The sequence below is a fragment of the Halichoeres trimaculatus genome, unplaced genomic scaffold, assembly GCF_033239565.1.
Source record: "Halichoeres trimaculatus isolate MK-OKI-2021-1 unplaced genomic scaffold, fHalTri1.1 fHalTri1_scaffold_16, whole genome shotgun sequence".
NCBI classification, from domain to species: domain Eukaryota; kingdom Metazoa; phylum Chordata; class Actinopteri; order Labriformes; family Labridae; genus Halichoeres; species Halichoeres trimaculatus.
Window position 1 is genome coordinate 10292448 of NW_027437194.1, and position 15993 is coordinate 10308440.

The 15993-nt window shown below is 41.1% G+C and overlaps 1 protein-coding gene across 1 annotated transcript; it reads left to right on the top strand.

The window, feature by feature from the left end:
- The first annotated feature begins 109 nt into the window (after positions 1–109).
- actr1b (actin related protein 1B) lies at positions 110–10296 on the top strand. The gene is made up of 11 exons (XM_074691046.1): positions 110–326; positions 2392–2456; positions 2796–2871; positions 4968–5093; positions 5194–5318; positions 5695–5911; positions 5988–6080; positions 6163–6337; positions 6460–6521; positions 7751–7791; positions 7878–10296. The coding sequence occupies exons 1-11, from the start codon at positions 279–281 to the stop codon at positions 7978–7980; spliced, it is 1131 nt and encodes a 376-aa protein (XP_074547147.1). The 5' UTR covers positions 110–278; the 3' UTR covers positions 7981–10296.
- Positions 10297–15993: the final 5697 nt, after the last annotated feature.

Sequence of the window (15993 nt, forward strand, 5' to 3'; positions counted from 1 at the left end):
TGGCTGTTGATTGAGCAATATTATAGGCTGTAGGACCTGTCCGTCAAATTCTGGCTAATTTGATTGGCTGGCGCGCCTGCTGTTCATACGGACGCCGCGCTGGTGTTGTTGTGTTGAGGAGGCGGGCTTACCGTCAGCAGCAGCAGCACAGAGGAGCGGCGGCGTCGAGACGGCTCAGTGCAGAGTGACAGGGCGTTATCTTTACATGATTAAAACACTAAACAGAGGGGAACACACGCACGGATCGAAAGGAACAAATCTGAAATATCCAGTCCGTCATGGAGTCCTATGACATCTTAGCTAACCAGCCGGTTGTGATTGATAATGTAAGTATGATGATGTCATTCATCCACACCCAAACCGAGGCCGAGCGCCGGCTAACTGTTAGCCCCTGTTAGCCGGTCTACTATTGTGTTATAACGCCAGCTAACACTACGGGTGAACAGCCTCATAAAGCCTTATTAAATATGCAGTTTTCTACCCATTTCTGCACCCAAAATCTCCAAACGTTACCCCTGTAGCCTGTAAAAGTAGCACCCCTTAAAAACCCTGCGCTAGCTGTAGCCGTAGTTAGCTCACCGGCTAACCCAGTTTCAGATGTGCATATCCCAAATGTTAGCCCGCTGTCTGTGTGTCTGTAGCTGTAGTATTATAGATCTGCACCGTGTTCCTAATGCTAAATAAGTAGCATAGCATGCTGAGCTGTCAGTGAGGATGTGAGAGTCATTCCCTGAACCCTAAGCTCTCCAGGATACAGGCTATCTGTTTTTGCATTGGTATTGTTAGCATGCTTTGACCATCACGGATGTTAGTATTGTTGTCAGAGGAGGACAAACAACCAAAACCGGATTGTTATTGTCAGAAATATAGCTATTTGTGCATGTTTACATGTTTTGGCATTATTATATGTTTTCGTATCATGAAACACTGTTATGAATGTATTTATAACTGTAATGTCTTCGCACTTTTGCTTAACTATACAGCTTTTCCTGTCACCCTTTATACAGCTGTACTCATAGGTTTTACATACACCTCCTAGAGGAGACTTTAACAGAATCACTAGACTGGGTTTGGCCTTTTCTCTTAGGTCTTTGGAAATGTTCTTATCAAACTCAGCACTGGATGAAATATGCAGCTTAGAAACTTACTTAACTTTATATAGGGACTCTGTTTACAAGCAAAGAAGTCACAGGTGTGAACACTTAACCATTATACTCATCTAAACCAGTTTGATTATTATCAGACGAAACATTCAAGGGTTTGTCGACTTTTGATTAGGGCCAAAAGAAGCATGCAAGCACAACTATTATGTTAATAAAAGACTAAATGTTACCGCTAGCTCTAAATAACAGAAAGGGTTTTGCTTGATGCTCTTATATTTTTCTAAAACATCACTAAAATTTCATATCTTCTACAAGAATATGAAAACTTGTGAGCATAACTGAGGATACTTCAGTTTTTTCACTCCAAAAACACTGAATTCCTGGTTTGTGTGTAAACCAACTTTGGGTAAACCTCTTTCGGTTCTGTTTCGATAGGGTTAGGGTTGAATTATGTAGCTTCTTGTTTTTTTTTTTTTTTTTGGGGGGGGGGGGGGGGTGTTTGGTCATTGACCCTCTGATTCCATTACATTTGCAGGGAAAATAAATATTTTATATCTTGAGAACAAATTAAGCCTGCTTTCCATGTTAGGATGTTAAGCCCCTCAAAAGTGAATAGTTTGAAGAGCTGTACTATTTTTAAATCCAAAGTTGGGATGGGTCATTTTTTTAATATGATGCCACTGTCAATGTCACTGAGTGAAAACAAAACTCAAGATCAAACTTGTTGAGGGGCACAGTGAGAAAGTATTGCAGAGATTGATCAAATTAATAGTTAATATCCATACAAAATGCAGCTTATTATCTGTATTGATTAAAAAAAAGGTTTCGAGCAAAACAGACATCCATCTGCTTTGATGGATGGTTAAAAAAAATCAAACTCAAATCAAACTCAACATACTTAACTTAGCTGTTTTTACGTAAAAATAGAATACCTTGTTGCACTTGTTGCTACCCCTCCTCATTAAATGTCTAATAGTTTATCTTAAGTTGCGTTTTGTGTGATATTTCTCTGCTAACTGATGAATAAAAGCAGCAGAAACTTTAACAGAAAGCAAACTCAAGCACAGCCCCGACTGTTCTGGTTCTGTCTCAGCCTTTGTAGTCCTATCAGCTGAGGACAAAGTGTCTGTTGAGACAGCAGAGATGCAGGGCACAGTGTGTGACTGCTGCTAGCCTTAGGCTGTGTCTTATGACCTCTAACTCTGCTCTGAGATTAAAATACTGCAGCTCACTGCTCAGCTGTAAACCTCTGATGTTGAATGTCAAATACATGTCTTTTCTCCTGCAGGGTTCAGGGGTCATCAAGGCTGGGTTTGCAGGAGACCAGATCCCCAAATATTGCTTCCCCAACTAGTAAGTGTTTATCCTCCCAAACACAGGGTTTAAAATTGAACATTTCCTTTTGATATCAACTGATTCTGCAGTTATTATGATGATTCCTCATCTCCAACACATCAGAGTTTTCAGAGATAGTTGAGAAAGTTGAGAAATACATGCTGTTTGTTTTGTTGTTCAACCTAAAGGTAAACAATATACACTTCAGAGATAGAAGAATCATCCCATATCCCTTTTCTTTGTAGATTAACTTTATTGATGATCTGAACCACTAAGAAGTAACAGATGACCCTACTCTGGTTTATTCTAAGTTTGTTCTCACTTGTCTGACTGAATTTATCTGCATGTGTGATGCAGTGTGGGACGTCCCAAGCATGTCCGCGTGATGGCAGGAGCCTTGGAGGGAGACCTCTTCATCGGACCCAAAGCAGAGGTAACACACAAACACACACACACACACACAAACACACACACACACACACACACACACTTACAGCTCTTCATGCATGTGGAAAAAAAGGAAGGAAAGAAACAAAGAGAAGAGACTTTTAGATAAAACCCGCGCTAAAGAGAGCTCTAGACCAGCACTCACCCCACTGCAGCTCTGGAGTTTTTAAAGCAATAGCATTAAAAGGGAGATTTTTAAACACTTTTCAAACTCTGTAGAGCTTTCCCAGCAACTTCAGGCATGCATTGGATGGTCCACATTAAAGGCTGTCTCCCCCACAGTTGCAGATTTTTTGGATTATTTTGCGTTGTTTTCACCAGACTGTTGAAAGATGACTAATGCTTCAAACGTGTCAATCAATACTGGAGCAGAAGGGACTACTGGAACTTAAACTCCATATTTTTCACACCAACTTCCACCGTCTGAACTAATATATTTAGATCTTATGGACGTGGTTCTGTGAGACCATGTCCTGGCATAGCCGAGTATCCGGGAAACCACATATTTTACATCTTGGCCTCTCATACACACAAAACTGTAGCTTTATGTCACTAAAAACAACTTTTTCTGAAAGCTCCAACCAAAGTGAATTTTGAAAAACTCTGGTTTCATGTTGGCACCAAGAAACTTAAGTTTTTGGTTCTTCAAAGTCACAATAAATGACTGGGGTCATTTGGCACAGGTTACATGTCTGAAAAACACCGGCACACATGGTTTGGCATGCTTTGATCAGCACTTATTGTTGGGTTTGCCCAGTTGGGTGTGGACAAAAGTGTTTAAAAACGATTGAGAGGGGATATTTGCTTTTGAAAATACCCACCTACATGTAAACAAGACCTGAGGCTACATAAGGCTAGTCAATCCCACCTGCAAGTCTCTGATTGGTTGATTGGTTTTCCTACAACTGGCATCAACCAGAAATGAGCTGAACACCATGCAGGGGAAACGTATGTAGCTTAAGGGCTGAGATGCAGACAGTGAAGTACAGCACAACCAGTTCCAGCCTATCTTTTCTGTGATAACTTTGCAAAAATGACCCTGAGTAGGGGCTTAGTGGTTTAATTCCTCCACCTCATGTTATTGAGTGAGATCTTAAACACTTGGTTTTATCAGATCATGCAGTCTTATTCTGCTTTCTCCAAAGATCCTCTCGGCAAACATCAGATGAGCAGTCATGTGACTCTTTTTCTGTGCTGCCTGTCTCTGCCACTCCACCATTAAACAGTTGATGCAGACAGGAAACAGCTGTTGGGTTTATTATATGTATTTGTCAGGGGTGTGCCGTTTGGTGTGGTGACATAGTTTACCACCGTCAGCCCTGTTTGTGATGCTAATTTATCAGACTAAAGAAGCTTTAAGGGCTTAAAATAATCCAATAAAGTATGAATCCTGTCATCACAACAGGCGGTAATCTTCTCCCTTCGGGGGAATCCGACAATAATCCTGACTCCAAGATAAAAATAAATCAGTGTATGACAAACACTGACTAAGCTACAAAGCTAGGGATAGTTAGCAATACTATTCCATAGACAAACGGTAAATTTCAATGTTGGCTGTTGATACTAAAGGTGGGCAAAATTTCAAGCTGTGAGCTGGAGGAGAATTATGCCAGAATGGCACCAGATTTGCTCAATCTGTGGCATCACAGATAAGTGAATGTCTTTTTAAGAGCTTCATAAACTAACACCCACCAATAAGACACGTATGGCTGAGTTCAAAAGTGCCGCGATGTTTCTTAAAGACATAGTAGCTTAAACATAGTGTGAAGGGACATCTAGAAGCTCTCTCACAAGGAAGCCACACCCTCCTAATTCTCCCTCTCTGTAACCCTTGGTCTGCTGTAAACATGTTTATTTCTGCCGTAAAGTTTTTAACACAGAGCTCTATGGGGACTGACTCATTGCTGGGGACAGACTCTAGTGGTTACTCAGGGAACTGCTATCTTTTGGCACCTCTGGGTTAGCTGCATTTTTCCGCCCTTGAGATTGTAGCAAGCAGAAGGAGAAAAAAATATCCAGAAATAGTGAAGGAAAGCATTTTAGCTTCAATTGATTTTCTTTTTCTGTCTTCTTTCTGATTAGGAACACCGGGGCTTATTGTCAGTTCGATACCCCATGGAGCACGGCATCGTGAAGGACTGGAACGACATGGAGAGGATCTGGCAGTACGTCTACTCCAAGGAGCAGCTGCAGACTTTCTCCGAGGAGGTGAGCTCCTCCCCTCTTCCTCCCTGAATCATAACAAGGTCACATGTGAGACCGTGGATTTTCTGCAATCCAGCTCTGAATGCATCTTTGTGTTTCACAGCATCCTGTGTTGCTAACCGAAGCTCCACTCAACCCCAGCAAGAACAGAGAGAAGGCTGCTGAGATTTTCTTTGAGACGTTCAACGTCCCCGCACTCTTCATCTCCATGCAGGCTGTCCTCAGCTTGTGAGTTTGATTCTCGTTGTTTGCACATGTTGAACATTAGTGCTGACTTCAGACTCAAGTTAGTGAGAGGATGAATGTGAGAAATGTGTCTGCTGTTAACCACACTGCAAAGAATAACTGCCTCAATGCATTTTTACTAAGTCTGTTAGGCATGAGAAAAGACAGCAAAAACATGTAGACATTAGCACTAAATTAACCTTTTTTTACCTCATTCCTGCATCTCAGAAGAGACGTAGAATTGCATAAATCAGCTGGTATAACTTGGTCTACTCTCAAATGTTAATGTCTGAAAGCTTTTACATAACTTAACTGCAAAACCTGAGTGTCCAGAGTCAAAGTGTGAACACAGAGTAATCTCTGTCTCCGTTCCCTGCAGGTATGCCACAGGCCGTACCACCGGTGTCGTGTTGGACTCTGGGGACGGTGTCACCCATGTGGTGCCCATTTACGAAGGCTTTGCCATACCACACTCCATCATGCGCGTGGACATCGCAGGCAGAGACGTGTCTAGGTACCTGCGTCTGCTCCTGCGTAAAGAGGGCTACAACTTCAACACATCTGCGGAGTTCGAGGTCGTTCGCACCGTCAAAGAGGTGAGAGGACAGAGATTTGTTATGAATTAAGCATGATGTTTCCTGTTCCTGATCTGATGTGTCTCCTCTCCTGCAGAGAGCCTGCTATCTCTCCCTTAACCCACAGAAGGATGAGACTTTAGAAACAGAGAAGGCTCAGTATGTCCTGCCTGATGGAAGCACTTTAAACGTGAGTACATATCCAGACATGTTCCTTTTCCTCCTCCTCCTCCTCATTCTTCACAGACTCTTAAACATGACCTCCTTTTCAGATCGGCCCGGCCCGATTCAGAGCCCCAGAGCTCCTCTTCAGACCCGACCTGATAGGAGACGAGAGCTCGGGTATCCACGAAGTCCTGGCCTATGCTATCCAGAAATCTGACATGGACCTGCGACGCACACTCTTCTCCACCATCGTACTGTGTGGAGGATCTACACTGATCAAAGGTTCATTCTTAGACTTAACGATGAATGCTTGACACACGTCTCTCCAGACTGCCACGGGCATTTAGAAACAAAAATACTCTGCTTTACTCCGAAAACTCTTATATTTGGATCCTTCTTTTCAGGATTTGGGGAACGACTACTAACTGAAGTCAAGAAGCTGGCACCTAAAGACGTGAAGATCAAGGTGAGTCAGACTTTGTAGTTTACCCACATTTTCTGGTTTTAGTACTAGTATTTAAACGTGTTTTAAGTTTCATCCTCAAAGTTTGCTTTCTCAAATGACCCCCTGAAATTTTTCTGAATCAATCCAGGACTTCAGGCTTTGATATTTGCAGGAAAAAGAGAGATGACTCATACCCAAAAATACCAAAAATATGTCCCAAGGAAGACAGTTTAGCGGAAAATATCAGCACTTTTGACAAAGTTTAAACTTTTAAGTGGTATCACACTGGCAAACGGTACCATGCTGAAGCACACTTCAACTCTAAAATCCAGTTTGTCTGGTCAGTGTGACCGCAAGTGTGTCATGCTCGATTACAGTTCACTGCTCTGCTTTGGCCCACTGTAGCACGGTACACTTCATGCAGTGCACAAGCACGAGGACATGAAGTATGGTCCAAGACGTGTGATAACTGCGACCACCCCTCTGTACATTCACGGTAGCAGGGGTGTTTAAGGGCTGTTTTGGACCAATGCGGCTTTATATAACCCAAAAAGTCGCCCAAGTTGGAGCAGTGTTCTGTGTGTGTCGTTGTGCTAAACCTACTCTGAGCTACAAGATCACCTTAAAGCAGATTATTTCGTTGGTTTGGGTGATTTTAAAACTAGAATAAAGGACATTTTACTGCTTAATGGAATAAAAATTTTAAATTGATGTCTAGTCTTGTTTAAGCCAAGTCCTCTTATAAATTAGGACCTGGCTCACTGTATCTCCAAGCTGGTCCAAGTCCAAGCTAAAAAGCAACTTACAGAAAAAAGGTCGTTTCAGCCCCAGGCTTATGATATTCTGTTCCCACATTTACCTCACAGTGGGAGCTTTTCTGTCAGACTTGCAGGGTAGGAGGAGTGGTCATTATTTTTTTTCTCTGTCAGCAGAAAACAGTCTGAAAACTTTAGCAATCTTTAAAGAATGTAAATGTGAAAAAATCATCAAATCAGGAAATTTTCAGGAGTTTTGTGCATGTGTGAAAGGAGTTGTGACAGAACTGGAAAGATGTAAGGAGAGATGCATGCTTTAAAAATCAAAAGTTATTATTATTATTTTTATCTTGAGAGTATTGTTTTTTAATGTGAAACACTCGAAATGTCTTTTGAATTACAAGCAGCATAGATGAGATTTGTGGCAGACCTGTAGACCTCACCTGAAGTGCACCAAATCTGTTTTCCTGACTTGTCACTCTTGTTTCTGTTCAGATTTCTGCCCCTCAGGAGAGGCTGTACTCCACATGGATCGGGTAAGACCTCAGTCTTCAGTGCTCATCAAGTTTGATGCTAAAATGTGATGAAATGTGACATTAACCCCTCCCCTCGTCCCTGACAGCGGCTCCATCCTGGCATCGTTGGATACCTTTAAGAAGATGTGGGTGTCAAAGCGGGAATATGAAGAAGACAGAGCACGTGCCATCCACAGGAAGACCTTCTAGAAAGGGGAGCAGGCGACCCGCTAAAGCCCCCAGAACTGCCCTCAATCCCCTCCCCTCCTCTTCATCATACTGTCGGAGATACTACTGGTACCTCTGCATCGTCTTTATCTAAACCTGCTGTCAGCCTTCTGCTTCTCCTCCCTCCTCCTCCTCCCAGAGAAACACATGTTTATGTGTGCAGGTCTTTACCTCCTTTTATTGGCCTCCTCTTCTTCCTGCCGCGGGGTGATGATGGCGGCACCCTGCTCCTTGTAAACCCCCCAAACATCCCCACATCCCCACAGACAGAGGGCCGTCAGGGTATCTGAGAGGGCAGACGATAGCACTGTGGACTCTTCCTGCAGGCCATGCTACCTTACTTTAATTTAGTCCACGTTGAAGTATTGCGGTCTTGCCTGCAGCAGCCCTGCGAGCTGTAGAATATCACCACATGTCAATAAACCTGAATGTTTTTTTTTTTGCTACTGTTGAAATTTCCATTCCAGACCGAAGATTTAGATTTTTATTTGATGTCCATTTTGTCACCTTTGTGTCTGTTTGACATGAGTTAGCTGGCACAGTGCAAAGGTTTCAGTACTATAGGAATCTGGTTAAAGAAGATGACCACTGTATTATATATATATCTGGCCTAAACTGCGGATTGAATGCGGTTAATTTATCACCCGACTGATTGAATTCTCTTTCTCTGTCATTATTACCAATGAAATGTTTCTACATGAACATGCCGTCACGCGTTGGTGTTGATGAGGAAAATGTTCAGTCATTGAGTTGGCTCTTTCTTTCAGCCAACGGGATTAAAAAATGACAAAGTGTAGAAAATGCCTTGGTTTTTATTTTAAGTTTACAAAAGTCAGGACGCACACGATTCAAGAAGGAATCTGGGGTTTTAACAGAGGGATCTCAGCTGTTCAGGATAAATCGACAGATGTGTGAGGCTCTCCAAGTACTGTTATTTAAAGCTCTCGTCTGAATTATGTAAAAATACGCCAAATGTTTTCATGGTTAAACCTAAAATCTGTAAAATCATAAAGGTGTTATTAAATAATCCTCTGAATCACTCAAAAGCTCTTACATAAAACACGAGCCGAATAGAATATCGTCACTTTGAGAGGCAAAATCAGCAGGATTTGACGTTTTTGCTCCAGAAATAAACATTTTTAATTGATCATCAAAACGGTAAATGGTTTATTTTTTCTGTCAATTTGCTAATTCATTAAACCTCATAACATGTAATTTCTACACACAGCCACTGAAAGTGAGCATTTTTTAGCATGCTGCTAACCAAACTAGCCTCCTGTTTTTGTTTGTTCTGTCGTACATTTCTAAGTTTCATTTTTGGTAATCCAGAGATTTAGGATTTTTTCTTCTTTTTGTGTGGTAGTGATTTTCAGTGTTTAGGACAAAAATAGTCTTTTTTTCTTCTTAAAGCTTCTATAAAGAACATAAAGCTGTTTTTTTAAAGTTGGTGGTTGTTGGAAGTTTGGTGTCCGAAGTGCATGACCGGTGCTACATTAAATGACGGAGACTTCAGTAAAGTTTTTGACAAGACAAACATGTAAGTCAATGCTTTGTGAAAAAAATTGGAATCTAAGGAAATTTAAGTCATACCAGAAAAGAGTCAAAATTTTTCAAGATTGAATTAGGAATCTAATGTCATTTTTTAATAATATTACATGATGTGATGTGATACAAAAAATAATTAATTAAACCCTGGCTTCTTCAGGCTGCTTTTATGATCTTCCCCTTTAAAATAAACGTGTGATAATGTTTTTTTTCTTAATTTATATTTTTTTATTTTCCTAATTTTACAATTTAAGTCTCATAAGCATACAACTTAAATATTTTTTGACAAAACTTTTAGATTTGAAAGGGTTGAAGTGTTGACTTTTATTTTGAAAGTGTCTGATTACCCAGAGTGTTTTAGAAAGATTAGGTTCAAAGAAAAACTCCACATTCCTCCTGAAATGTTTCTGTTTTCAGTGTTAAAACCTCATTTAAAGTCTGACGCGTGTCCGTGTACAGAGACATGAAGTCTGGAGCCGGCATGGCTGCTAATCTGCTTTTGTATCCTCCCCTTCCTCCTTCTTCTTTATGTGTACTAGGATGAGTCTACTTATTTCCAAGCATCTCAGTGACTGTGAAAGAGTTGTGTTGCCTTCTCTCAGAGAGTCCACATCGTCTGCTTCTGGATGTTTTTTAATAAGGTTGTGAAGGGTCATCAACCTTGTATACAGTGGAATGCTTTTCAACAACAACATCAACAACAACAAAAACAGCAACCACTACAATAGGAAAAAAACAGACTTCAAATGTTAAAAAAAAAAAAAAAACTCTTTATTCCAGTGTTTGCTTTTACTTTTGGTAAATTCAGTATAATAAATAAGTTAATGTCTGCTGCTCAATGTCTCTTTGATTTATCGGATACTGATAAACAATGGTAAAAAAAACAACAACACTGTCTAACAAACGTGTCATAACGGAGGGGATTCAAGTTTAATAGATGCTGAAGTGCCACAAACTGCAGTTCCTTGAGCGTCCACTTGGGGCTGGCAGCAGATACACCAGAAATCACATACACAAATATTACACCTATTACAGCAGAAATATGTTTCTCTGTAAATATCAGTCAAATTTTGACGCCTTTGGAGGAAAATTATCACATCACAGTTTTATTACATCAAATATTTTGTATCCTGAAGTCAACACCATTTTTATCATCATTTACTCTGATCTCACTCGTCTCACCAAAGATTTTATTCATGCACTCAAAAATCACACTTGTAGTTTATGAAGTGTCCACTAGGTGTCAGTCAAACATCACTATAGATAAAGCAAACTTACTGCAACACTCCTGAGATAAATAGTCAGTGGTAAGAACTTGTTTCTTCGTTTCAGAGACGTGTAGCTGAAACTAATGATAATTTTGGATGATGAAGTTCACAGCAACTATAATGCAGAAAATTGCAGCCTTTCATAATTCACCAGCCAGTTGAATGAGCATGTTTCTAGAAGGTGTAAAGTTTTGGAAATGTGTAATGTATAACTATGAAGTGGGTATGTTTACTGAACGGGACATAAAATATGAGAGCAGAAAAATACCTGGGAAAGGCAGAAATTTGTCTCTGATTTAAGCCTGAAAACATTAAACACATGAAGTAAGCAATAAAGGCTGCAGGTCTGTAGTTGTGAAGCTACCAGCTTGACGCTCAGGTCCCCCAGACTCCACATCCACCGAGCTGCTAAAAAATATTAAATAAATCCACCACTTATCTTGTCTGTTTTGAATGTTTACTTGCTGAAATCAAAAATTATAAAAGACAGCTTCCATAAATAATTTCAATAAAAGATGCAAAAGTTACAATAATAACTCCGAGGTCAAAAATCTGATAAAGGTCTGCTCCTCTCATCCAAAAACAAACATGCTCCCTGTAGAATTTCAAAATAAAATTACACAACCAGAAAAAAAAAGTTTTTAACCACCGTTTACTGTAAAAAAAAAAAATTAGAAACATGTTTACCTGAAAATTATTATTAACGACTAACTAAAAATATTTGTTTTTGCTCCTACAAAGGCTGGTAAAACCATGACTTGTTTTTTATTTTAAAGGTTTAGATATGTGTTAGGGTCCATCTCTCAATTTGATTGCTCCTGATCTTAGTGGTTGTTCCTTTTGGTAGAACTGTGGTTTGCATTTGTGTCTCACTGCCCCTCCTTTAGGCAGATATCACGCTATTACTCACCTTTAGGGTTCTCACATATTATCAGCTTAAAGAGGGGATACTGAGAACCTGGGGGAAATTAAAACCTGTCAGATCTGATACAGTGTCTGAGCTGGATCTGGTGTGACCTGATTGAAAAATTCCACCTCTTCACCTCATCGCAAACAAAGTTAAGTTTAGTTTAACATTTCAAATTATCCCTTCCTTGCAGCCCTCCCCCCAAATATGGTCATGACTGCACAAATGCTAAACCTCTGGGCCTCCATGTAGCCAGGCCTCAAGCACATAGTAAACAGAGATTTTCTGTGTTGGAGTTGAAATCCTCACTGGTTTGTTTTCTCTCAGTATATTTCATCCTCGCCCTCGTAGCTCCTCTCACAGTGTCCAAAGAGCCTCTCGTCTCAGCAGGTTGAAGACCTTGGCTGCAGGAGGATCATTTATCAGAGTACGATGCTGCCCTAAAAATTCACTCGCTTGCTGCTGCTCTATTCCAAGGTTCAAGAGAAAAGATAAGAGAGTGAAGCTGATGGCTGTCAGGGTGATGAACCACAGCTGCAGGATGGAGTCAGCACACTCTTAAATAATGACAGAGAGGGACTGATTAACTGACACGCTCACCGTTCGCTCCCCACCTGCTGACTTTCTGCTCTTAGATCTTCATCTCACTCATCCTCCTCTGCAGTTTGTCGCCCCCAGTCATTTCTAAAGAACGCTCACACTTACTATCTGATGGCTCATCCATAATTCATGGAGCTGTTTGGCATGTTATCTAACGAGAGGAAAATCTGCCGGCTTAATATTTTATCGGAAAGATGAACTCACGAGGAGCCGTTAAAAACAACGTGCTCAAACTTTAAATTCATAAAGATGCAGGAAAATCATAACCAGATATCAAACATCCACTGAACTTAAGTTTACTGTAAGTCAGGGTGCAACAGGTCACAAAGTAAGCCATACACCCTGCACACACAAAAAGACACTCAAACAACATTTCTAACTACTGGTGAAACAGTTTTGCAATACCTGCGATACCTGGGCCATTACACAACAAAAACTTCTAGGGCATGTCCATGAGGTCCCTAGGTGCACCCTCAGTAGGTTTTCTCAAGACCAGTTTCAGGGTCCAACTCTCAGAATAAAGGCCTTTTTGCCAGGCCACTGTCTGGGGAAAATTAGGCCTGTTTTTAACCTTCACCAAATGGGACATAACTCCACAAAACATAGGGTGAGGGCTCCGAAACTTCTAGGGCATGTCTGTGAGGTCCCTAGGAACATCCTCAGTGGGTTTTCTCAAAACCGGGCAACAGGTCCAACTTCCAGGAAAAAAGCCCTTTTTGCCAGGCCATTGTCTAGGCCTTTTTTTAAGCCTTTCACCAAATGGGCCATAACCAACCAAAACGTGGCCCAAGGGATGTGAAACTTCTGCATATTTAACATGAGTCCCTAGCAGGTCTACCATTCAGAAAAAAAGCCCTTTTTGCCAGGTCACTTTCAAGGGATAAATAGGTCTGTTTTTAGCCTTAAACCAAACGGGGCGTACCTTTACAAAATGTAGCCTGAGCGCTCTGAAACTTCTGGTGTGTGTCTGTAGGGTCCCTACATGCATCCCAAGTGGGTTTTCTGCCTTTTTGCCAGGCCACTATATGGGGATTTATGGGCGTGATTTTAGCCCTCTACCAAATGGGCTATAAGTCTACAAAACATGACCCAAGAGCTCTGAAACTTCTAGGGCGCATCTGTAAGGTCCCTAGGAGTTTCCCGTCCTAGCTGAGCTGTCTGAAAACCGGTCTCCAGGTCCAACTTTCAGAAAAAAGCCTGTTTTGCCAGGCCACTTTTAAGGGATGAATTGGTCTGTTTTTAGCCTTAAACCAAATGGGACGTAACTTTACAAAACGTAGCCTGAGGGCTCGAAAAACTTCTAGGGTGCACCCATGAGGTCCCTAGGAGTGTCCCCAGGTCCCAAAACTGGGTTCAGGGTCCACCCTGTGGGAAAAATGCCTTTTTGCCAGGCCACTGTCCGTGGAAAAATTGGCCTGATTTTAGCCCTTCACCAAATGGGCTGTAAGTTTACAAAATGTAGCTGTGGGGCTCTGAAACTTCGAGGGCATGTCCGTGAGGTCCCTAAGAGCACCCCAGTGTTTTTTGTAATCTACGTTTTGGGTTCAACCTTAAGAAAAGCCCTTTGTGTCAGGCCTCTTTTCAGGGAAAAAATAGGCCTGTTTTAAGCAAAAATTGTAGTTATAATGTCGTATTTCAATTCTAAACTCAGGCAAAGTTTCAAACTGTGAGGTAAAGGGTGAGGTTCCAGCTGGTCCAAAAAGTCACAAGAGATTTTAGTGAGATCGACATGAGATTTGCATGAATTGTGACATCATCACATCACATGTAATGAAAGTTTGTACAATACATGGATGTGTCAGCGTTGGGCTAGCCCACAAAAGGTGATGTAAGGTTAGATAAAGATAAGATAGAATAAAACTAATTTTGTCCCAAAGCTTTGAAATTTATAGTATAAAAATTCTTATTTTTGTTCTTATTGTTTATCGTGTAAACAATAAGAACATATCAAACAGAATAATAAAGGAAGTGTATCATGGATCAAAAAAGCAGTAAAGGACTATTAAACCACAAGAAACATGTAAAGAACCAATTTAAAAGTCTCAACAGACCGATAACAAGAAGGTAAAAATCTTCTGAAAGGAGAGAAACGTGTTGTCCATCAAAGGCAACAGCTTGGCCATCATTCTCCTGTCAGCCTCTACAGGTCTTTTATTTTCCTAATGTTGCAAGAGGTAATCTGAAATACTCATTTTATTGTTTTTTCTTCCAGATGGTTTTAACTTGAGTTAAGGGAATAAAACTGATTGTGACAGAAAAACAAGAATGTGTGTATGGTAGAAACTCAGACTGGATGATTGAAGAGGTACTCTTAAAAAACAGACCACCTAATTTTAATTCAGGCTTCTTTGAGACATGATGTCATGAAATGAAGTTACTGAAGCAGATAAACTGTGTTATCTATGTGCTTGTATTTCTGTCTTTGTGGGGACACCGCATGCCAAGCGGGGACGTTTTTGCAGGATGTTGTATTTGAAGTGACAGACTTTGTTTTATGTCCATGATGGTCTCAGCAGAGACAGACGTGTGTGTGTGTGTGTGTGTGTGTGTGTGTGTGTGTGTGTGTGTGTGTGTGTGTGTGTGTGTGTGTGTGTGTGTGTGTGTGTGTGTGTGTGTGTAGATAATGAATCTGTGTGTTAAGTGATCAAAGACCAGCTCTCACGTTAAAAAAAAAATCTGGATCAACACATTTCATACCAGGCTGCTGAAATGCTTCTTGACTCAGTGTGAGTGTGACACAAACAGCATCTGTGTGTGTGTGGGTACCATCACAGGTAACCAAGGAAACACGAACAGAGAGGTGGTGGTGGTGGTGGGGGTCCTCTGTTTTAGCATTTGGCCACAAGCTGAGACAGAAAAGGAGGAGGAATGTGTTTCATGTCCTCCTGTGAGGCTCCGTTTGAAACTCCAGATGAGCTTTTCCTTATGTTTTTGGTCTTTGGAAGAAATTCTGATTCTCCTCATGTTTGGTCTTTTTATAAAACAAAGTAATGCTAATGTATGCTCCTGAGTCATGCATGGTGATGCTCAGTAAACCCCAATGCAGTCCAGACCCCTCTCTTCTTCCTCCCTCACTGTTTTTGTGTGCAATGTCAAACTGCCTCCTCCTCCTCCTGCAGCCATTGTTATCGGGGACTCAAACTGCTGGTGGGAAAAATCATATCTCCATGTACTTGTCATGTTACATTATATTTCAGGAGCTGGGCTGACACCGAGCTTAAAATAAGACCCATCACCACCATGTACATCTCTGGGAGTCCCGCAGAGACCGAAATTCACTTGTAGGCTTCACACTTCCAGAAAATTAGCAGAGGATGATCCAAACTGCCGGACAACATCCAACCTGCCCTCGTGAGAAATTAGGCCTTGATCAGGAAGCGTTTTGTCCTTTTAGTCGTAGAGGTCAGCGCCTGGCAGCTGCATCTGTCAGTGTTTGCTTTTTATCTCACAGCAGCTCAGTTTCTCTGCTAATGAGTAAATTTGTATCAGCAGCAGCAGCTGAGACTGTGTGTTATCACAAAATGAGGCAAAGGAAACACAATTTAAAGTCTGCAGTGTGAACCCTGAAAAAAGGGTGGACAGAGATAGAGCCTGTGCCTTTGGCTGCAGAATAACAAGACTGTTAGAGATGACTCTTCTGAGGTGCACTTTGGAAGGAAACAATCACTTTCTTCA

What these genes read in the sequence shown, in the direction of transcription:
- actr1b (XM_074691046.1), top strand. Translation starts at nt 279, where the DNA reads ATGGAGTCCTATGACATCTTAGCTAACCAGCCGGTTGTGATTGATAAT. An exon ending in TGCAGACTTTCTCCGAGGAG is followed by an intron (nt 5,094 to 5,193) that starts GTGAGCTCCTCC and finishes TGTGTTTCACAG; the next exon opens with CATCCTGTGTTGCTAACCGA. An exon ending in TCGTTCGCACCGTCAAAGAG is followed by an intron (nt 5,912 to 5,987) that starts GTGAGAGGACAG and finishes CCTCTCCTGCAG; the next exon opens with AGAGCCTGCTATCTCTCCCT.